The sequence below is a fragment of the Mesoplodon densirostris genome, chromosome 1 (genome assembly GCF_025265405.1).
Source record: "Mesoplodon densirostris isolate mMesDen1 chromosome 1, mMesDen1 primary haplotype, whole genome shotgun sequence".
NCBI classification, from domain to species: domain Eukaryota; kingdom Metazoa; phylum Chordata; class Mammalia; order Artiodactyla; family Ziphiidae; genus Mesoplodon; species Mesoplodon densirostris.
The window spans coordinates 27,032,429-27,054,612 of record NC_082661.1 but is presented as its reverse complement, the minus strand read 5'-3'; the positions used below and the strand labels follow the sequence as shown (position 1 = coordinate 27,054,612).

At 45.4% G+C, this 22,184-nt stretch overlaps 2 protein-coding genes across 8 annotated transcripts in view; one reads left to right on the top strand and one right to left on the bottom strand.

Annotated features, from left to right (window-relative positions):
- Positions 1-10,316, top strand: part of CNNM2 (cyclin and CBS domain divalent metal cation transport mediator 2) — a 148,298-nt gene extending 137,982 nt beyond the window's left edge. For all 3 annotated transcript variants that reach the window (XM_060100140.1, XM_060100135.1, XM_060100128.1), the window contains 2 exons: positions 3,181-3,365; positions 3,962-10,316. In XM_060100140.1, the coding sequence (XP_059956123.1) occupies positions 3,181-3,365; positions 3,962-4,171 (395 nt within the window). In that variant the 3' untranslated portion in view covers positions 4,172-10,316. The remainder of the gene's footprint in view (positions 1-3,180; positions 3,366-3,961) is intronic.
- Positions 10,317-15,821: 5,505 nt separating this feature from the next.
- NT5C2 (5'-nucleotidase, cytosolic II) overlaps positions 15,822-22,184 on the bottom strand; it is a 105,451-nt gene continuing 99,088 nt past the window's right edge. For all 5 annotated transcript variants that reach the window (XM_060100094.1, XM_060100100.1, XM_060100084.1 and 2 more), the window contains 7 exons: positions 21,147-21,254; positions 20,803-20,869; positions 19,925-20,095; positions 18,405-18,456; positions 18,228-18,288; positions 17,904-18,080; positions 15,822-17,297 (listed from right to left, as the gene is read on the bottom strand). In XM_060100094.1, the coding sequence (XP_059956077.1) occupies positions 17,058-17,297; positions 17,904-18,080; positions 18,228-18,288; positions 18,405-18,456; positions 19,925-20,095; positions 20,803-20,869; positions 21,147-21,254 (876 nt within the window). In that variant the 3' untranslated portion in view covers positions 15,822-17,057. The remainder of the gene's footprint in view (positions 17,298-17,903; positions 18,081-18,227; positions 18,289-18,404; positions 18,457-19,924; positions 20,096-20,802; positions 20,870-21,146; positions 21,255-22,184) is intronic.

Below are 22,184 nucleotides of genomic sequence, written 5' to 3'. Positions count from 1 at the left end.
AATATGTCCAGCTGCTAAAAAAGAAAGGCAGAGGTTTAATCTCTCTTTAATTAAAATTGCTGGACTTTCCTATTTGGTAGTACAACTTTTCTGTGTTTATTTTGTTCCATACAGCTTATATTTTAAGATCTGACTGGTGAGATTTGCATTTCATAATCCAGTTTCTGCAAAACTCTTAAAATGCGGATGTTCGGCAAAGGAGGCAATACTTGTCTTAGAGAGAAGCTGACGTTCCCTCAGGTCTTTGCTCTTAAAAAAAATTGCGGGTGTTTGGGCATAAGATATTACTCGTGGGGCTATTTGAATCAAATCAGCTGACAGAATATACATGTATACACATATATGTATACATAAATATGTATTTATATGTATGTTTGTATTGTTTCCTCCCCATTTTATTTGCTGGCATCTGCTACCAATTTAAAATGTCACGGATGCTGAAGTAAAGTGACTTCTGGCCGAAGCTCGGGGAAATGTCATTTGTGTCTTACTTTTTCTGTAGAACTTAGAGGTTTCTTAGTTCTGCCCATTCCATCTGACCTAGTAATGGGAAAACCCACTTTGTGGGTCCAGGCCTTCAAGGTGCTGGCATTACAGTAATATGATACCTGATGAATAGGGGTTGAGCTACACCAGTGATTTCCAGCCAGTTCCACACGGTGCCTGGTGGCTCTCAGGGAGGAGGCTGGGAATGTTTCTTTATTGTGTCTTTCTAGCTTACTAGCAAATGAAAGCATCCCTAGGTAGGATGAATAAAATAAGCCAAGACAAAAAAACAAAGAAAACAATTCTGAGAAGGCATAAGAGGAATTAAAATTGAAAGTCTTTTTCATAATTATTGTCATAAAACCTTGCCACATAAATTTGGCAACAAAACATGACCTGCGCTGGGAGGAGGCCACTTAAGGTCTTTGTTCTCCTTGGTATGAAGACTCGCACATCTCCCCACACGCCGATGAAAGGTGACTGTTCTGGTTCCTGTCAAGTTGCAGAAGAGGTCCTGGAAAACGGTCTGCTGCTCCAGACTCTGGCTGTGACGCCAGGCAGCGGGTTCCTGGCAAAGGAGAGGGTTCATCTCTCAGAAAACAGAGGGCAGTGGGTTGAGAGGAAGCTGACTGGGAGTCTAGATACTTTGGGAGACCAGAGAAATTGCCCTGTAATCCTCCTCAGGAGAAAATAACAGGAGATTGAGATGCACTGCCTAAGGCCTCAGACGGCCATCTGGCCATGCACAGGGTCTGATCGGTAAGAAAACTGCCCTTTAAACGTTTTGTTTTTATAACCTTAAATTGTAACCCACCGAAGGGAACACCGTTTCAGAAGTATCTGTAGATTTGGGGCTAAAGCCCAGGGATACGGTGAGACTGTTCCATCCATCAGCCTGTGGGAAGTTATCACAAGTACAGAGTAGCTTGATCCTGAGGGTAGGCGCGTGGTGGAGAGGTCTGGGATGACACTTACGGGAAAGAATATAATAATGCTAACAAGCCTCCTTTATCAGGCACTTACTGGGTGTCAGACGCCGTGCTAAGCACTTTATATATCTTATCTCATTTTGAATCTCCATAAGACCTTACGAGGTGGGTGCTGTTACTATTTGCCTTTTACAGATAGGGACTCTGAGGCTTAGCAAAGTTGGGTCATCTGATCAAAGTTGGGTCATCTGCTAAATAGAAAATATCTGATAAATTAATTTGCCTTGTTCTCATAGATAAGCGGAAGCAACAAGAGGAACTGCTATTGAGTTTAATTTTGACTAACAATGGAAAATTGGTTCATGACATGAAAATTGTAGGGAAAGTGGTTACATGAAAATTTTAGGAGAAAGGGGACTCGCCATATGAGGTTTCTTGAGTACTTGCCATGTTTTGTTCTGCATGTCATATTTTAAGAGGGACTTTGCTGGGACTTCCTTGGAGGTCCAGTGGTTAAGACACTGCACTCCCAATGCAAGAGGCACGGGTTTGATCCCTGGTTGGGGAACTAAGATCCCGCATGCCGCATGGCGTGGCCCCCAAAAAATAAAAAATAAAAAAGAGGGACGTTTGCTGAATGGACTCTCAGACAATGGTCAGGATGGGGTAAGCGAGGGGGATAAAACATGTGAGGTGAACAGTTGAATCATTTAGCCCGGAGAGGAAGAGACTTAACTATCTTCACACTTTTAAGGGCTATTCCAAGTAGCAGAGGAATGGAAGGCACTCAGTAGAGGTCCACAGAGTGGAGGAGAATGAAGTTGGGGAAGCAGATTTTGATGGGTGTGATGACAGACTTTCCGATAGTTGAAGGGTGGGACCAGCCGAGAGCCAGTCAGGGACACATTGCAAAGAGGAGCCAACCATCAGGTGGGAAAATTGGTCCCCTTCAATCCCGTGACGTTGTGCAATTCAGTGTGGGCACCCAGTTGATATTTGTGCAATAGGTTTGACTAGAAAAGCAAAAATGGAAGAAGCCCTGGTGAGGGTGTGGGTTTTATTTTTAATGAAATTTATTAGAAGCTATGGTGAACATGCCTCTAAGAGCAGCAACACTTAGACTCACCTGGATATCCTTTCGCTTTGTTTTAATGAAAGAGTACTGTCGATTTCATTGAAGACTCCCCCAGCACCTAAGGTGACCTAATCAAACCGTCTCAGGGTTTGGTGTCTTCCAGGGTTCTTAACAATCCTGAGATGTCCTCGGGCTGCCTGACAGGGATTTTACTGGGGTCAGAGGCAAAGATAACAGGTTTGGCTGCCAGGTATGGTATGAGCAGACAGAAGCGTTTTGATCCCTTTAAAAACGTGTACTGACTTATGAACGTTCTCAAGAGTCCTTTGTTTTTGCTTCTGGCAAAATAACGCAGTGCTGCTACCTTCCTACAGCCCATGTTTCATATCAAGTAGCTTCTGTGTCTCGGACCTCGCCTCCCCGGCCTGTGCTCCTGACACAGTGTGCAGCCACGGGGTCTTTGCTATTGGAAACTCGGAGGATTGGGTCTGTTGGCGTGGACGGGGGCCGGGAACGTGTTGCAGGAGAAGCCGTGAGCGTGCTGTAGGAGACCCTGCGGCTGAGCTGCATGGCCGAGGCGTCTGGCAGAAGTTGATTGAGCTTGTCTATTCATTATTATTGGGAAAATAAAGAGCTTTGAGTTGCGTCTACCTCACTTAAAAGGCAGTTGGGTTTCTTCTCCTTTTCCAGGTGAAAACAAGTCACCTCCTCGCCCATGCGGCTTGAATCACTCGGACTCTCTCAGTCGCAGTGACCGGATCGATGCGATAACGCCGACGTTGGGAAGCAGCAACAATCAGCTCAGCTCTTCATTCCTCCAAGTCTACATCCCCGACTACTCGGTGCGAGCCCTCTCCGATCTCCAGTTTGTTAAGGTAAGAGGACACAACGGCTTGGCGGGGCCCAGCAGGCGGCGGTCAGCTTCCACCGAGAGCGTTTGGCTCAGCGGCCTCCGCGCCGAGCCTGCCTCGGTCATTTTGCGGGCGCCCTGCCTCCAGCTCCTGCGCCCTGACTCCGGCTGGGGAAGAACATCGGTCTCCTTGGCTCTGTCCAGTGAGCTGCCAAGTCAAATGTGGCTTTTTCAGGGAACGAGAGCTGGAGGGGGCGAGAGAATGAGTAAACGTTTCCAGCCGGTCTTCACGAGAGACGGGGCTCTTTTCTTAGGCTGAAATAAAGATCGCTTTGTGGGGGATGAGCCAGCTTTAGCTGATGGAAGCCATTTTCTAGCCTCTGTGAGATGTCGAGACAGAACTTGGAAATGGCTTATATATCAGCAAAAAGTGACTTGTTCACTAGAATCAACTTGAACTTTAAAAAGTGGCTCAGTTTATACTCAAGGATGGTTTTCTTCTAGAGCAACTGCTAGGGGCCCTTCGGGGGATGTAAGGTGTAATAAATACCACGTGGAGACAAGAGAGCCTAAAAATAAACATTATCTTGGTTTGTTTTCTGTACCATCTCCTGGCCTCAGATCTCAAGACAGCAATACCAAAATGCCTTGATGGCATCCCGGATGGACAAAACTCCTCAGTCTTCAGACAGTGAAAACACTAAAATTGAATTGACTCTTACGGAGCTGCATGACGGGTTGCCAGACGAGACGGCCAACCTGCTCAATGAACAGAACTGTGTGACGCACAGCAAGGCCAACCACAGCCTGCACAGCGAAGGCGCCATCTAGAGCACCGGCCTCGGCCTCCGTGTCTGACCGTGAATCCCATTAGTGTGCGCTTGTGTGCCATGCTGGATCCTGCACCATCCTGAGACCAAAGACTTTGTCCCCTTCCTGGAAGCAGCAGAGGAGGCCGGGGAGGGCAGGAATGGAAACTGGAGACATGAAATCGACAGCCAGGGCGTGGCATTCGAGATTATGGAGATGAATTTCTTGCGCCCAAATAGAATCATGTTTATTTTTTCAGCTGTACCTTTTATCATTATCCACTCTCCTCCTCCCTCGATTTGCATGAAGTTGGAAATTGTTGCGATTTATTTTTTTCCGAGAGATCATGTTTTTAAAAAGTGTCTTTTGCAGAGTTTTAAATTGTTCTGTCTGAACTCTGCTGTGACCCCATGATGTAACCTTAGAAGGATGGACTTGTCCCTCCAGTGGCCTTCCTTGGCCCCCGCCCCAGGGAGGGGCACCCTTCCTCTGTGCCCCAGTGGGTGTCGCTGTCGAAGTTCAAGGATGAATGACACAGACCTGCCCAGGCTGTTGGCCCTGCAGGGTGGAGCCTGCGCAGGGACCCGCAGCCTCTCTGAGCTCAGTGTTGTTTTAAGTTAATGTTTAACGGTGTCCCTTTCCCTCAGAAAGGTTTAACGTTTGCTTGGAATGTGATTTTGCTCCCACTCTAAGGAATTTTTATCACCAAAATGAATGTTAATGGATTTTAAACCTATGGTTTATCTTTGCAAGAGGCGAGGTGGCTTCACCCCGACATTCCCACAGCCTGGGGCCTCCAGCTCAGCCAGGCCTCTTCCGCCCCAGCTTACAGAGCGCCGTCACCCACCGCCCCGTCCTTGCTCTCGTTAACCCACGATGCTGCTACACAGATGCCAAATGGAAATCTTCCACAGGGCCCTCGAGTAAACTCGTGGTGTGGAGTCCACGCTCCTGCCCTTCCCGCTGGGATGTATGTCATTGTCAGAAAAGGAGTCGGACCTTCCAGCTGTGCTCTGTGCGCCCTGCCGAGAAGGCACGTCTAGGCCCATGTGTCTAAAGGGGGGAACACTGGGGACTGCCGGCACCTGCCCCCTTCCCCTCTGTCCCTGGGCCCGCGGGGCCCAGCAGTGGCTGTGTCCCCGCCTGAGGACCTCTGTGTCCCCCGCCTCAGACGTGGCCCACGCCAGAGAGGCTGCCCGTACAACCAGGGTCAGTTTGGCCCCTAACAGGGATTCAGAAACCAAATGTGTGTTGTGGCCATTTCATGTGTGTGTCTGTCTTACTTTACTATCAAATTCATCACGTGTAGTGAAATTAATGTCAGGAGGTATTTCTTGAGTGACTGAACTCCTAACTCTTTTATCTGTGTTTTAAGTGTTAACCCAAGGGACATGTGCATTTTGTCGGCAACATTCGTACACTGAAATGACTTCCTACTGACCACAGTTTTCATGTAGACCTGTCAGTCCTCGCTGCGTCCAGTCACTAGGCGAGAAGATAGCATCTTCTCCACTGGGTCTCACTGCACGAAGGGAAGCCCCGGGGCTAAGCGGCAGTTTCTTCTCCTTCCTCCAGGTAGGACTGTGCACCCCAGGCTGCGCGCTGGCGGGTGGGAGCTGCGGTTGGGAAAGAACCAGCAACACGCTGGGCTTGCCTCCCGGTGAGCAGCTCGGTGGCTCCAGTGTCATGTGCGCACCTGGCGCAGTGTTTCCCTTGGGATGTTGGTCCTGGAGCATCTTCCTCAGAAGGTGCCGTGCCCCTTAGTGAGGGAAGTACTGGTCTCACCTGGTAGAAGTCACTGGGTGCCCCCTCAAGGGGCTGAGTGGCCTGCTGCTGGCACGCAAATTAGAGCACCGTGGGATGGTGCTCCCACCGCGGAGCTTGACGTTAGTGGAACCCTGTACTATGAGTATTTGCTTTTATAAACAAACCCATCCGAGTGTAAAGGTCTCACTTTCTTAAGATGCGTCTGGCTGAGCACAGCGTCAGTATGACATGACACGGGAACTGGGATTATCTGTAGGGGGCGCAGAAATGAGAGAGAGTTCCCTGTAACAGAGTGAAACTCGGGCCTTGCTGGGGGAGGAGGCCTCTGCCCCAGCCAGCACGCCACGCTCTGGGCCGGGACAGCAGTGCCATCCCTGTGGTCTGGTGCAGCTGGGCTGCTGAGCCGTGGTTCCTCTGGCCTCCTGGATCTTCGCCCGTCAGCTTCCCCTGGCCTATCTGCTTTGAATCTGCCTCTCCACACGCAGTCCGTCTCCAGGCGCCTTGCTACTGGAAGGAGCCTCTGGAATCACAGTTACTGTGCTGGATCTTTTTTGGAGCCCCACTGCTGCTCTGTGAATCCTAAAGCCCTTTTGAGAGGATTCCAGCTGCTGGCTTCTTGACTTCAGGGAGAAATGGCTAACGTTTCCATACTGTCTTACCTGCTCATTGTGTGGCTTTTTGAAAAGTCCTCTCTATAATGGAGCTGGCACAGGGGGGCTTTGCAGTAGGGCTCCTGGAGGACGAAATTTTAGCCTCCCAAGTTCGTATTTATTTTCTATAAACTATTCTTTACCTTTGATTTTCCACACTGTTTTATAACAACAGGGAATCCCAAATAAGTCCTGTCTGGTCCCTGAAGGAATGAAGGCTAACATTTGGCTACAGTTATATCTGCTTTGGGCGAGGCTCAAGGCCCTTCAGATGGTAACACTCAGTATCTGAGCGACAGATTCCTCTTTCAGGCCCCCCACTTTCCTTCGGGAGACAGACTACAGGCTGTTGAAGGAGAAATGCTGGCTCATGGCTTCTGTGGGACAGCAGGAGAATGATTTGGGGAAGGTCTATGCAGTTCATGTCTACAAAGTAAATGGGAGCAAGGCAGAGAAAGACCATCAAATGGTTGAGATCTTGATGTGCAGCGGCCAGTCCTTAGCACTACTGGTGGGTCGTCCTCTCCTAGGGCTGCTGGCTTCGTAAGTGTGGATGGGGAGCGGGCTGTGGAGCAGACACAGGGCCTGGGGTCCTGAATTCTGTAGGAGCCCCAGTGTCAGGCCAGGGCCTCGCTCTCCTTTTCAGTGGCCCCTGCTGCAAGCCCTGGCTCTGAGGGACCAGGCAGGGCCGCCTCCTCTCCTAAGCAGCCACTCTGGCATCCCGAAGCTTCCTCCTGGAACTGGATTCCTAGTATCCAAGTGTTCCTGGGACAATCTGCTTTCTCTTCATACATGAGGGAGACTTTCTTCCTACTGCTTTAGAGGTTCCCTCCCTTTAATTCTGTTTCACATGCATCAGGCAAGTCTAAAATCGTATGTTTAAACTCTTAGGAAAACAGAACCTTAAGATTTGTGCATGGAAACTGAGATGTTAATCAACTAGCTTAAGCCTTGGTTCTTACCTAATTTGAATGTGAAAGGGCACCCCGTGTAACTCTTTTTTCTCCTCCTTCCTCACCTCACTTCTGGAAGAGAGCTCAGTGCCCATGCTGACAGTGTTGTCTTCCCCAAGTGGGAGGAGTAGGGCATCTTGCCATTTTCTAATACTTCAAGGAGCTTTTGTGCAAATGTTGAATGCAAAACTTCACACTAATATGGAACATTAACTGTGAATATATTTACTTGTGCTATCCCCAGTACCAACACAACTAAAGGTCCAGCTTTTCCAAGTCTAGGAAAATAGTGCTAGATACAAGTAGAATTGCACTTCCCTTAGGAAATGAAGCAATGGGAATTTGGGCTTAGCAGGGACCATGAACTTCTGTCCTCAAGTTACCTCAGGTTGAGGAGCAGACCTAAGTGGGCCCTGGCCAACTGAACCTGTGTCCTGGCTGGTCAAAAACAAAAGCAAAACCCAACCCTGTCATCTTCTGAAAAAACAGCCAGGGATCTGACCATCTTTGCCTTTCCTGGGCCAGGAGACCAGGATTCCTCCAGTGTTCCCCAGGGCCCGGCCCAGGCAGAGGACTCACCTGGGCTGGCACAGGAAGGTGCTCACCTTGTTCCCTGGGATTCTAAGCAGGAGGCCACCAGGGGAGGTTGGCTTGTGCATGTCACATGACACAAGCTCCTTACTAGCACGAGAGCAGGAACTGTTCCCCTCTCAGCTTTGATCCCGGAGGCGGTTTTTCTTGCAGAGCGTTGAAGACTGCGAGGCTGAGCTGGCAGTTCCGGGAGTGGAGGCGCCTGAGGCACCAGTGCTCACTCTCTTCCTTGAGGACACAGGCTCTTGTCCTGGGTCAGGTGTGGTTCTGTTCCGGCCTCGGGACTAGCGGTGCTTCTGTCCAGCGAGGGCATCTTGGTGGGTTGCAGGTTAGCCCAGAATTAGGAGGGATTTAGAGAGTTCAATATGGAAGTGATACGGGGACTCAGAAACTTTTCCCACGTAAATGGATCAGCGAGCAACCTACTCAGTGGATTTTTATACCTCAGGGCCATTTGCAAATTTTTATCTTTCCACGTTTCTTTTGTATTTGCGTGGGCTGACAGGAGAGATGAGTTCGGAGGATTCTAGGATGATGTTCATTTGCCTCGTTTTGCGGATGTGCGGGCCACCCGCACCAAGCTTACTCAAGGCTATGGCAGTGGGCCTTCCTCCTCCAGCACGTGCGGGCACCCTTCCTGCAGGGAGTGCGTACATGCTGCTTTTCCTTCTGCCCTGCCTGAAGACGCCAGAGCCCCTGGTCAGCCCTAAGAACAGGAGGAAGATGGCAGTTCACAGCAGCTGCAGAGCTTGGAGCAGCTTTCCTCCCACTGTCTTGGGCTGGGGACCTTCTTTGCTTTTCAGACCTTTGTGGTTGGCTCGGCTCAAGTAAGCTTTCTCACTGTACAGGCTAGAGCCACTGATATCATCTCAGAACTGTTTTAAGTATCAGCCTGTACTTGAAGCAACAGGGAAACAAAGGTTCTAAGTGGCCAGAGAGTAAAGTTCTAGGAGTTTGTATGCCGAGGTTTATATGTACACAGATCCAACACATACTGTAAGACTTGAGTGAGTGCACATTTTCAAGTTTCCATACCCACTGGGTATTAAACATAAACGAATTGGAAGAATGACTGGGAGTATTGTTTTGCCTCACTTGGCAGGGTATCTTCCAGCATTTGCCGACATCTGACCACCATGGATTCACTCGAGAAGTGATTTCTTTTGGGGCCAGCTTCCTCTTCAGACTCACCCTGGAGAGAACTATCAAATGGACCTGGTGGGCCTTGAGTGCCTGCCCTTTTTGTTGGAGGCCCAGGCCCCTTGGATATAAACAGCTGGTTTCAGGCTCCCAGAGCAGAAGGGAGAGGGAGAAAAGTAAGGCCTCAGGACTCTTGTTCCCCAGAGAGCCCCAGCCTCGCTCCTGATTCATTACTCCCCGTGTCTAAAGTCTACTGTGAAGGTGGAGTGTGTCAGTCCGTTGACTTGTTTCTGGAGTCCTTTTAAGTCCACAAATGTATATGCTTTATTTTATATTATTATTTATTATGTACATATGCCTCTACTGTTAGTACATCGTCTATGACCAAGATGAGATCTGTTCTGGAGCCCCTCATCCATGGAGCCTAGGGTTCTGTTGTCTTTTAAAGTGGGTGAGAAGGAGCGGTTTTGCTTTTGTCTTGAACAGGTTGCTGCTCTTACGTTGGTCCTAGTGTCCTGGCCCCTTTTATTGGGCCCACCTCTATTCCTGATGGCAGGTGTTTGAGATGAGGATGGAGGCAGGTCTTTACTTCATGGCAGGGCCTCTCAAGTACCTCCGTGAAATACTTTAGAGGTGGTTTCCTGGTGACTGGGTCTATTCTCTGGGTAATGGTACAGCGTGGCTGTGAGGCCAGAACCTCCTTCCTCACTCCCACACTCCCAAGCCAGGTTGGTGGCCTGGTCCCACAACAGTGATGGTCTCTAATTCCCACCTTGGATTGCAGAATCCACCTCTCTGGACCATGGAAGCTGCCTGCCCACCTGGGCTTCTAATATGCCTTTTCTTGGTTTTGAGGCCCAATGCCAACACTGCCTTGGCGCCTCAAATAAGACCCTGCTTTGAGTCTGATTTCCATCCTCCTTAGCCTTTACTGACTGTATCATAGTGTACATTTCATGCTTTGTAGCACTGAAGTTTTCTGAACACAGTATCCAGAGCTGTGTATATAAACCTAAATAAGCACAAATGACATGTATAGGTTTCATGAGCTGATTGTCATAATGAATGCCTTTTATAATTCAAATGATGTTGTAGATTTACAATCTCTCCTATTTATTTTGTATCAATTTATTTGTAAATTTTGATTGTTTTAAAAGGTTTTTGTTCATTTCTATTATTCTGTTTAGATAAATGATTTCTGTTCACCCTTCTAGCGAATGTGTGTTCCCTCTTTCCTCTGTCACCTATGCAACACTGGCCTCTGTCCCCTGCCTGGTGGGAAAGCTGGGATTGGTGGTCGGCATGGCAACACAGCAGGGCGTTTCCTTTGGACGCACACCACCAAGTCTTATGTTAAAAGGGAAGCGGGTGCTAGAACTGAGCCTCCAACTTTCAGCCTGGTACAGCCAGTGCCAGGGGTGTGTTCTCTTTCTCGAGGATTGTAATCTGTCCCCCATCAGTTCATTTCAGATAAAGATACTGGGCTAATCCACTCAAACTGCCCCAGACATTTGCCACGCAGTCACTAATAACACACTTCAGCTGGCAAATCTCTAAGCTGTTTTTTCCTAGGCAAGACCAGAGGCCTCATTCAAGCCTCTCAGTTGGCTCTTAAAGATGAAAATGGCTCTGCAGATCCTTCTCTGCGATGGGAAGCCTAGGAGAATGGTTGCAGCAGGCACAGATGGTCCACCCTCAAGTTAAAAACACGGGGCATGAGTGTGGTGAGTCATGGTCAGATGCTCTTCAGGATTCAGTGGGCCTCCCACGTTCCCTAATAAGCCACATGCTCTTCCATTGTCCCTTCTATTCCTTCTACCCTCCTCACTCATGTGCCCAGACTCTGAAGATCTTCCAGTCGAGGTTCATGGCCCCTCTGTGATCTATTCCTAGACCACATTCTTTTGGAATCCTTCTTCCCTCCAGTCTTAGCCTCTGTTTTACATTCTTCTGAGAATTGAGCCTCTTGATGACTGGTCCCTTGTTTTTCCTACCATATTGTTTTAACCATGATGTTCTCGGTCTGTTTTACTTGCACTTAGTCCTGTGGATGGAGACATTTTAGTGAAGAACTGCTGACGAGACTGGCTGAGACACTTCCTGACCTAACCAGTGCTCCCACCTCCCCAGTCATCACCCCCAATTTCTCGACAGTGGAACAAGGTAGATTACATCCCATGAAGCATTATCTTCTTGGGAGCCTGTTAGCAGCAGAGCAGAAAGCAGCAAGCAGTGCTGGGAAAGGACTTCTCTCTCTAGCACGCCGCCTCCCAGGTGGCTGCTTTGCTTAGTTTTTCCTGCTCTACTCACCTTGTCTAGATGAGTCCTGAGCTCAAATCAGGAAACTCTCCAAGGGAAATAAAGGTGATTTTTCCTATTGTGAAGATGAGATTTGCCTAAGCCTTCCCTCTGCATCCATGGGGTTGCCCACACGCCAGTTCATTTCTAAGCTGTATCATGATAAAAGCTCTGGGGTTTCTATTCCGTCTGACAGATTATGCTCCCCAGCGCCTCTTCTCGACTCAGCGCTTCTGAGGACACAGATAGTGATCAGACGGTCTTGTAGAGAAAATGACTGGTGCAAACTGAACGACCTTTTTGTAGCCTGGAGTTGATTTCTGAAAGCACACTTCTTGAAGGTAATTCAGTTTAATAGAGAGATGATTCCTTATTAAAGCCAAAAAGTTGAATTACATGAGATGGCTAATAAACGTTTGGCTTCTTTGTATGACTGTTTTATCATTTTCCCTGAGGTCCTCACATCTCTGCGCTTTCAAAAAGTCCCAGAACAAAGCAATGGTTATAGTGCCCCTCTGTGACATTCTGGTGGCATGCCATCTCCCCAGGTAGATGATTGTGAGGCCTAAGGATGCAAGGGGGAATGGGTTAAAGGAATTCTTTGTCAGAGTGCTTTTCCTGCTAGGGTATGAGTGACTGTGAAGCAGTCAAACAGTAGGCCAACACATGGCAGGAATTTTAGATGAAGCCAGCTTCCTTGCCACAATTCCGCTACATCATTGACTTGAGGGCAGTGGGTCTAAAAATGAAGTTACTTCCTTCAAAATATGTATACCCACAAGTTAAAGATTACCTTTGGTACAAACCCTCTCTCAAAGACTGGACATTTGATAAACATTTTTCAGTGGTGGGAAGGTTTGCATGACAAATCCTCTTGCCAAGTATCTCAGGAACCTGTGAGACTTGGAAGGACTATTGCTGTCTTTCATGTGAAGACTGTGCGTGCACTCAGCTGCTTGGGCTCCAGTGTGTATGATGAGGTTTATCTTGGCCTAGACTCTTCAGGCCTCATCTATAGCCCTGGCCAGACATGGCTTTGGGAAGAGCACAATGGGAGAGGCAGAGAATTTGGGTGAATATTTGTACCTAATTTGATTCATGAACCAATCTGTCTAACCCATCTTTTTTCTAGTAATAAAATGGAGCAAAGGTATTTTATTGGAAGGAACATAAAGGGACCAGACCAAAAACTTTTGTCATTTTAAATTAGAAAATAGATTACTTACACTTGCAGTAAGAGTCGACAAGCTTGAGATGAGGTGTTGCGTGTTCAATCAGAAGTACTTTTTTCTGTTAAAGCTCTTTAGAGGGACTTAAACTATTGTTTATATTTTATTGCATACCTTTGTGGGAACAAGTCAGATAGTTGTGGACTTGGGATGAAGACACCACGTCTGAGGCCAGGGGAGAAATGGTTGAGATTGCCAGGTTAAACAGAAAAGCTGCCTTGTTCATTCTGTAAACCAATGCGTTCTCTCCGTAGATGACTTGCTTTCTGCTATTCCTACATGCTCAGCTGTGAGAACAGCGTGCAGTGCCCCTTCTCCGTTCGTGGAGGTGTGAGATGGGACAACGTGGATTCCTGGAAGTCACCGGCTCTGCGTCCTGGCTGCTGTGCATATGCACGTCCTCCCTGCTCTCTGGTGGCTGTGCACCGGTCTTTTTTTCAAGGCTGCTCAGGTAGCTCCATGGTCTAGATTTCATTCTCAGGGCCTCCCAAAGCTGTGTATCATTTGAAATTGTTCCATTTGAGGAAAAACTTTAAGAATAGCTCTATGCTCTAGTCACCAAGAAAGAATGTCATGAGAAACCTAAGTATTGAGACATAAACTGCTGAACTGAGGATCTGGGATTAAGTGTATGGCAATAGCTAGATCATAGTTACCATTTTTCCCACCATCAAAGAAAGGTTAAATAGTTTCCATAACATGGAATGTGGACAAGGCTCCTACTCTTAATGTAGACTTAGATATGCAGTTGTTTGTCTCAGGCTATTTGTGGTGAACAAGCAGAGTATTTTTAAATGCTCGGCAGCCTTGGAAAAACTGCAGGGCTTTAAAGTTGCTGACAAAATATTTCTTAAGTAAATAAATCTGATTTAGGAATATCTAAACATGGACAAAGTACTTTTAAATCTGACATGTCACTGCAAGTGGCTTTTTAAAGTGGTTGCTTAAAAACAATACTAACATGTCTAAAGGATTTGTAGCTCTAAGTTTTTCTGTTAAGACCCACTTTTCCTAAAAGCAGGGCTTGTTTTCTTATTTTAGGTCTCAACAGAGCTTATGGTAGGAAGCTTAAGGTCTGAACAGAACACTAAACTTTCTTGGCTTTAAGTAACTTTTCTAAAATACACAATCTGAGCTTTACCTGACCATCTCTGTAGAGAGGAATGCACAGGACAAGGCCTCTTGCAGAGGCTGGGCTATGGTCTGCTGTGCCTCTGACCGCTGCTGGATATACTAGGGTGCTGGGGGCCTCACAAAGTCTGAAACTAAGTGGTGTTTTCCAAATACCCAGGAAGGAAGTTCTGAAAAGAGTTGGGAGAGCTTCCTCTCAGTCTAAACACCTTAGGGGTTTTTTTTTTTTAACGGAAAATTATAATTTTATGTTTCTCTTCCTTAATTATTAGCAACAGAGAGAAACGCATATTCATGTTTTAACAAGTCCAGTTACAGCTGCTCTGAGTCCCTGCCCACGGACCACTTACTTCTCAGCACTCTTCTAACAGGAATAATATGTAGAGAAGCAAAAGCTCTGCTCTGGGCCTTAGACTCTTACGGAATCCTAGCTCTTTAAAATATATTTTGGTGGTCCTAAAGAAAGCTGTAACCAGCAGTGGAATTCTTATTCCAGGTGTGTGCTTTTCACTTCTCAATCTTTGGACCCACTACCAGAGACTCATCTAGTTGAAAAGAAACTCTTAGATAAGGTCTTATGTGACTAAAACAAAACAAAAGGGGTGGTAAATTAAAGCAACGTGATCATGTTGGGCCTTGCTCTAACAGGGGAGATATTTAAAGGTACTATTAAGTTAGCCATGTAGTTGTAATAAGTCACTCACATATTATTTGGCTTTGGGAACATTGAAGACAGTGTCAAACTGGGCAGCATCTCCATCTTGAATGAGAATAATTAACAGCTGGGGTGATCACAAACATTTGCTAAAATTTAAAACAGGAGTAATATCTAATTGCTATAGCCTATATAGCTATTGCTATAGCCTATTTTATTTATTTATTTATTTATTTTGGCTGCGTTGGGTCTTTGTTGCTGCACGCGGGCTTTCTCTAGTTGCGTCGAGTAGGGCTACTCTTCGTTGCGGTGTGTGGGCTTCTCGTTGCAGTGGTTTCTCTTGTTGCAGAGCATGGGCTCTAGGCAAGCGCAGGCTCAGTAGTTGTGGCGCATGAGCTTAGTTGCTCCGTGGCATGTGGGATCTTCCCGGACCAGGGATCAAACCCATGACCCGTGCACTGGCAGGCGGGTTCTTAACCACTGCATCACCAGGGAAAGCCCTGCAATAGCATTTCTAACCTAATACTTTAAAAGTAGTATAAGTTCCTAACAGATAACAGATAACATCAATGTCTTGATGTGACAGTGTAAAGCCCTACACATTGGAAGTGGTGATGTAATACAGCCTTGGCTAAGTTACTGAGCTGTGTTCCCTACCTATAAAATGAGTTTTTAAAAAAGGAAAAAAAAAAGCCTCACCTCGTAGTCCTGTACCAAAAAACTTTCCATGAAAAAACTGAGGCCTATTTAAGTGCTATAAATTTAGCCATTAATCATGCTACACCATATTTCCTTTAAGAGAAAGTCAAATTGATATCACTAAGTCAAACCTAAACCCACGGACTTCCCTGGTGGCGCAGAGGTTAAGAATCTGCCTGCCACTGCAGGGGTCACGGGTTCGAGCCCTGGTCCAAGAAGACCCCAGTGCCGCGGAGCAACTAAGCCTGCGCGCCACAACTACTGAGCCTGCGCTCTAGAGTCTGCGAGCCACAACTGCTGAGCCCGTGTGCCAAAACTACTGAGCCTGTGCTCCACAACAAGAGAAGCCACCTCAGTGAGAGGCCTGCGCACTGCAACGAAGAGTAGCCCCCGCTCACCGCAACTAGAGAAAGCCCATGTGCAGCAACAAAGACCGAACACAGCCAAAAACAAAAAATAAATTAATTAATTAAAAGAAAACAACAACAAAAAAACCTAAACCCACTTGAAGACCAGCAGTTACTATAGTTGTGCTACAGGAAGGGGTCAAAGTCAGTATTAGAAATATTATACTTTATTGAATTCTAGAGCAGCTAATCTACCCTCCTGTGTTGACAAATGACAGTAAGAATGGAAGAAACATATGAAGGTTAAAGTAAGAGTCTACACCACTGTGAAAAATGTTTTAACAACTTTCACTGTTCTGGTGAGGCAGTTATAATACCTTAAAGTATACAGTGATGATCCATTCTTGTTCTGAACAACAAGAAGTGATTACACTTGGGATTCTGAAGTGAATTTATCCACGTTGATTGTGCCCTGTTTTTGTAAAGGTTCTGGCTTACAGAGCCCTCTTTCCACCCTCTTATGCTTGAATTTGAAATATAGCAAGAGGATACAGAAGGCTGGAATGGGGTGGCGTAAGCCACACTATATGGCCCACACTAATGAATTTTACTCCGTTATGGTGTAGTATAAGAAAGAGGTTGTCTTCTTTTCGAGTGGCTTGCTCCTTTGTCCTCTTTCAGCTGAATTCTTTCTATAGATTTATCCCAGATGAGAAAAAGACTGTGTTTTTGGATAATAAGCATTTTTGCTATCAATCAAAAACATGTAGAAGTGGATGAAGACTTCTGCCTCAAAATGAAATTGCTGCAGTCCATTCCAGACCAGCCCTACAGCAAGTAGAGAACACTTCTGCTAAGCCACTGACAGCAGCCTTACTGGAGTCACTGAGGACACTTAAAAGCTGGTAAAGGAACCTTGACCTTAACAGAAGACTACATTTGATAATGGAAATAATATACTTCTCCACTGATATACAATACTTATGCAATGCACTGAAAAAGATGGATTTTGGAATAAGAGCACAATTTGTACCATAACAACGTTTTTGGATCACCTCTTCCCATTGTCTTCCTTGCTCCACTCTGAGACCCTTCACCACCCTTAGTGTATCTGGATACACTATGACATACTGATGATGAAACAAGACAAGGAAACAGTGTCACAAGCCACGATGGAGCCAGCTGCATGCAGTTCAGCCCAGCTTTACCCTTACTTTCCTCCAATACAGACTCCATTACAATTCTGAACCATCTGCAGAGTGCACACACAAAACTAAAACAAGTATCCCCTATGATTAGAGTATTTTAAAGTCTTCAGAAACTTTCCGGATGTACCTTTGATGGAGCCCCCCCAACCCCCCACTAGGACCCCCACAGGGACATCCTTTGCTCCTGTGAGTCCTGCCAGAACTTGTTTAATGGGTGCTCAGAGTTTTGCTTTTCCTTCTCATTCTTCCTCTTCCTCCTCTTCCTCTTCATCATCATCTTCATCATGGCAGTGTGTAATTTCCTGGGGGGCCAGTGGGAAGAGGTTGGGGGGCTTAATCTCACTAATCGACCGTGTCAGCTGGTGCCGTTTGTAGTCGGTATCTTTGAAATCCACTGATGTACGGTTCCGGGTTGCAAGGGGGGACTCCATCTCATTGATATCTACATGTGTGTGTTCCACTGTTGACTCATGAGGCATCTACAACAAGTCAGAGGTTCAGAAAGCAGGCAGAACAAAACAGCTGTCTCCCAGATCCTAATCCCTCTGCCTTTGTTAGATGGCTGTACAGAAGCACCTATAATGGACCAGAGGCCAAGCCAATTCAGATACTGCAGTATCTTCCTAGAACTTCCTAAAGCTGCCTGTCCTCTTTTCTCTCCCACTCAAAACTGTGCCCACATTATATACTATAGCCTGAAACTGGATAAGACGGGAGAGAAGAGATTATTATTTCCTATTTATTTCACAGCAAAAAAGTCCTGAAATACAGATCAGTATTAGAATATAGGAATTTAAAACTACACTTCTCTCACTTAGCACTAATAATAGAGGAAAGTCTTCACCATTCAAACAACTTTTAAACCAAGTAGTTTTCAAAGTAAAGTTAAGCTCTGTAACATTCTATCTTGAGCATACTTTCTCAAAAACTCCCTTTTGTGCAGCCATGTAACCTGGCTATGGGCTTTGCACATTAGAAAGAAATGATCTAAACTTCCCTGTGCCAGGCCAGATAGCTAGTGGCAGATCTTGGCCTTAACAGCATTAGCTTAACTGCAAATAGTAGCCTTAGGCTATATAACTCACCAAGACGTGGGCAGCTCTGAAGAGGTAGCTGAACGGGTAATACAGCAGATTAATGAAAGATGCTGCATAGAGATCAGCATAGCGCATCACCTGGCTGGCAAAGAGGGTCTGCCGGGAGCCACTGCGAAACAGGCTTCCCATCATCCCGTAGCACATGTCCATGTCATGAGTTACTTTCTAAAGCAAAGAACAAGATTAAGGCTCAGCTCATTCCATAAGTATTTACTGAACACTGGCTATGTGCCACTCCCTGTATAATATCAGAAATACAGAAATCACTTAAAGTTTATTTTCAAAGTTTTCTCCCAAATCCCACTTGGATACCTTAATACGTCTCTGGATGGAGCTAATGTCTGGGCGCTCATTGCTGCTGCTGTCAAGGTGCCTGGAGACAAGAAAAATCCAGTGAAAATCTCCAGAAAGGACGTCTCTTACATCTGAGTGACTCCTGAGGAGGTAGATGGTTTTTAGGGGAGAAATTTTTAGGGGTCGGAAACTTACTTGTAGAGTTCAGCCAAGAAAATATCCAAGCTCTGAAGCTCTTCGAAAAGTGCTAAAGTTTGGAAGGAAAAGGAAAATGTTTTAAGTAAATCAAAAATCATCTAGTTTTTAACTGTTGCTAAAACTAAAGCAAAAGGCTGCAGATATGACTGAAAAGTAAAGCTATAGGTGAGTGTGTAAAATGACCTCCTTCCCCCACCTTCGGGAAGACCCACGGACACTGCTTGGAATCTGGCAGCAGATGACGCCAGCATTTCCTCTTTAACTGCCTTTCCTCCTACTTAAAACCACCCACTACATACAACTTTCCTAACTGGATGCTGATTCTGAGCTTATAAAGTGCCAATTCATACCCCATCTCAGGTGTGTCAACAAAGCAAGCGTTAACGGTTCCATCTTTAGATAAAAGAATGAGTCACAAGTCCAGAAAACAGAACCAAATCAACCAGATTTCTAAAATTCTGTAGGTAGAAAGTTGAAAACGTAGATGAAAGTCTAGCCAGAAAATCCCACCACGAAGTACAAACAATAGCAACAGCCACTATACGTTGCATGCTTTCTGTGTGTTCCAGCCTTTCTCAATCTGGGTTCCCCAACGAGAATCAAGCCATGATGTATCCACTGTATATAACAAATCTTCTTTATCTGTATCCACTGTATGTAACAAATCTTTATCTACCATCTTTGGGAGAACCGAGAGTCATTCAAATCATTTTGTCTGCTCTGTGGTTCAGATGAGGAGCCTCGGTTGAGAAGGGTTGTTACTTCTATCTCCTTTATGCAGGCATTGCCTCAGATAAGTCTCAGCAGCTTTATGAGAGAAGGTGTTACCCTCATTTTCACATTTGAGGATACTAAGGCACAGGGTGTTTCAGTAACCTGCCTGAGGGCTGAAGATAGTAAGTGGTGGAGCCAGGGTCACTACCTGAGGCAGGCTGAGTTTCCAGAGGCAGGACCTTCCACCACACTGTGAGTGATGCCAGCTAGGACTGGCTGGAGAACTTGTGTGTGTCAAACATCTTTACATAACTAGGGTCAAAGCTCAATTCAGTGCAGAGTATAGCTCAGTTCAGAGAATGCCTCATTCTCTACTTCTCAGAAGAGCAAATAAATACCAGGTGATCAGCACTCAGAGCCATCAATGCCCCAGAATCACAGATATGAGCTGGTAGCAGAGAGACTGGAACTAGCAGGCATGGTTGAACAAATAAGGGACTACAGAGGTAAGCAGAGTTCACTTTCAGTTGCTACTGTAACATAACTCAGACCAGTAATATTCTAAACTTTGAAGGGATTCAAGAAGAAGGCTGAACAAGATAACCTCTCAAAATTCTGGACTTCTGTGAAATATCTGGCTATATGAGAAGGAGGTATCCAGATAGAAGGGCCCATCTTTTGACCACCTCTGACCCCCTGCATACAAAGTAATGGTTCATCAAAGAGGACTGATTCCTAGCTGGGCATTCAGATATAAACTAGCTACGTCAAAGATTTATAAAGTAAGAATAATGGCTCCTTACAACTCTTATCAGTCCAGACATGCAGCTCCTGTGCAAGTTCAGGAATCACCAAAAAAGTTCGCCACCCTTGCCGTTTCTTTGATTTTAAAATGTCCCCAAAAATGTGATCTCCGATATATAAAATGTCTTTGCCCTTGGCTCCCAACAGATCACAGATTGTATCAGATGAACCTGAAACAATGGAACGAACAATGAGATAACAATAAATGTCTCCATATTAAAAACCAGCGTTCCAAGTATCATAACCATTAAATACAGATTAATTTTATTCTTTTAACTATGTGAGGAACACACTAAAAAAAGGGCATACCTTTCTTAAAGACTCACCATTGTCTTTTTTCATCAACCTCTTTAGTGCCTCTAAGACAAGGCCTTTAGCTCCACTGTGCTCACCAGAGCTCTCGATCACCAAACACAAGAGCAACAAAACTACACGTCTCAGCTTTAGGGAACATAACCCTTCAAAGGACCACTGCCATTTCTCGTCACAGATCTGCCATTAGGTTGGCTTTGTTCCACTGCTTCTCATTCCAACAAAATACACATCTGTGTCCATAGGGGCTCCTAAAAACCCCTAGAGGACCCCTTGGGAACCACCCGACATGATTCCAGACACTGAGAAAATGCCTCAAATAGGCAAAAGGAGGATTGGAAAAAACTGATCCTTTTAGTGAAAATCAAAGGTTCACTAGGACATACTGACCACTTCTCAAAACCTTTCTCCCTGACTCTTATTAGTAGGTGACTGAAGTGTTTACCATCAGGAGATGACATCTTTAGAATTCTGAAGAGTATATGTGGCACTGTGCCAGGAGGACACCAAAGCTTTCAGGTCTGAGCAAAGACTTACACTAAATAAAGGGAAGTCTGTGACTCACCCCCAGAGTAGACAATGCCATGCTGCAAGGGGCCCGTGTAGGTACCAATCTTCAGCTTGCCAGTTTTCTGTGAGAAAAGAATATGGACTTCGTAATGCTTTATCCTTCTATCACAATCTCCACCCCAAAATGCTACTTGGCTAGGCAGCCAAATGAATGTCACTTTTGAATTATATTCATTTGAATTAATATGCTATATCGATTAAGACCAAAACTCTTAGATTAACTTCAAGAGAGATCTGGCTAATAAGTTAAAAATACCTGTTTCCTTAGGGAGAGTAGGAGTGGGGAAAGGAGGAACATGAAGGGTAATTGCTCGCAGATAGACCTTCCTCTCAACTTACAGTATCCACCTGACGCAGTACTGTGCCTTCTCCAAAAAAGAGTGGTTTCCGTGCGTCCACCAAGATCAGGTCAAAGTAGGACTGCCATGGTCGGTGGGAGCTCCCAGGCTGAAAAGGGAGAAACAGCAAAAGCCGAAACATCACTCCTAACCTTAAAGCACTCATGTTTCATCTCAATCAGATGAAAGGAATGTAGAAATACTAAGTATAACTAGAAAATCCCACTATTTTATTAAAAACATATTGTGGCTTACTATAAGCCACATCCTTTTGGAAGCAGGCAAAGTAAAAATATAAATAATGACTCTAACCTCTATATTTTAAATCATTTCATCTACTTATTAATTTATTTCAAGCAATATAATGTATGAAAGAAAGTGTGCTCACACTCTAAAAATGGGCTATAAGAGGCTCAAAGGGGCTAAGGAGAGTTGCAAAACAAATATGTAAGAGGCAGATTAGCATCAGAACTGAAGTATACAACTGACGTGGAACTATTATTAGCAGATTTCGTCGGTTATGTTCTCAGAATGATGGTTCCAGGTACACACTGGTTTTTGGCTTATGTGGCAGGCTAATCAGCACTAATGTAGAAGGTATGCCCATTAACATTACTTCCATCCTGAACTGGAATCATGGCATTAACCTTTTAAGGTCAAGCCAAAGAGCAGTGCATTACTCTGCTTTTAGGTGATCTCAAAACAGTTATTTATGACATTTATTCAAAGAAGCTTAGTGACTAAATCGCAATGAGTATTCCTTAAATCTAAATATGGCCACACTACAGGAATGAAGACTTCTCTGCTAAGTATCAAGGTTAGCTGTTCTTTTGGCACAGAACTCAGCAATAACTAATGGCAGAATCTAGACGTTGGCAAGAATATATACATTTTCTCTGTTTCTTTTAATTACATTATCTTCTTCAACCTGAAAATTCCTTTATTTGCCATACAAATGTAACAATTCTGTATAAAATTTCTTGGGCATAGAATTATTCTGATCTCATCCTACTAAATACCACATGAATTGCTCTTATTT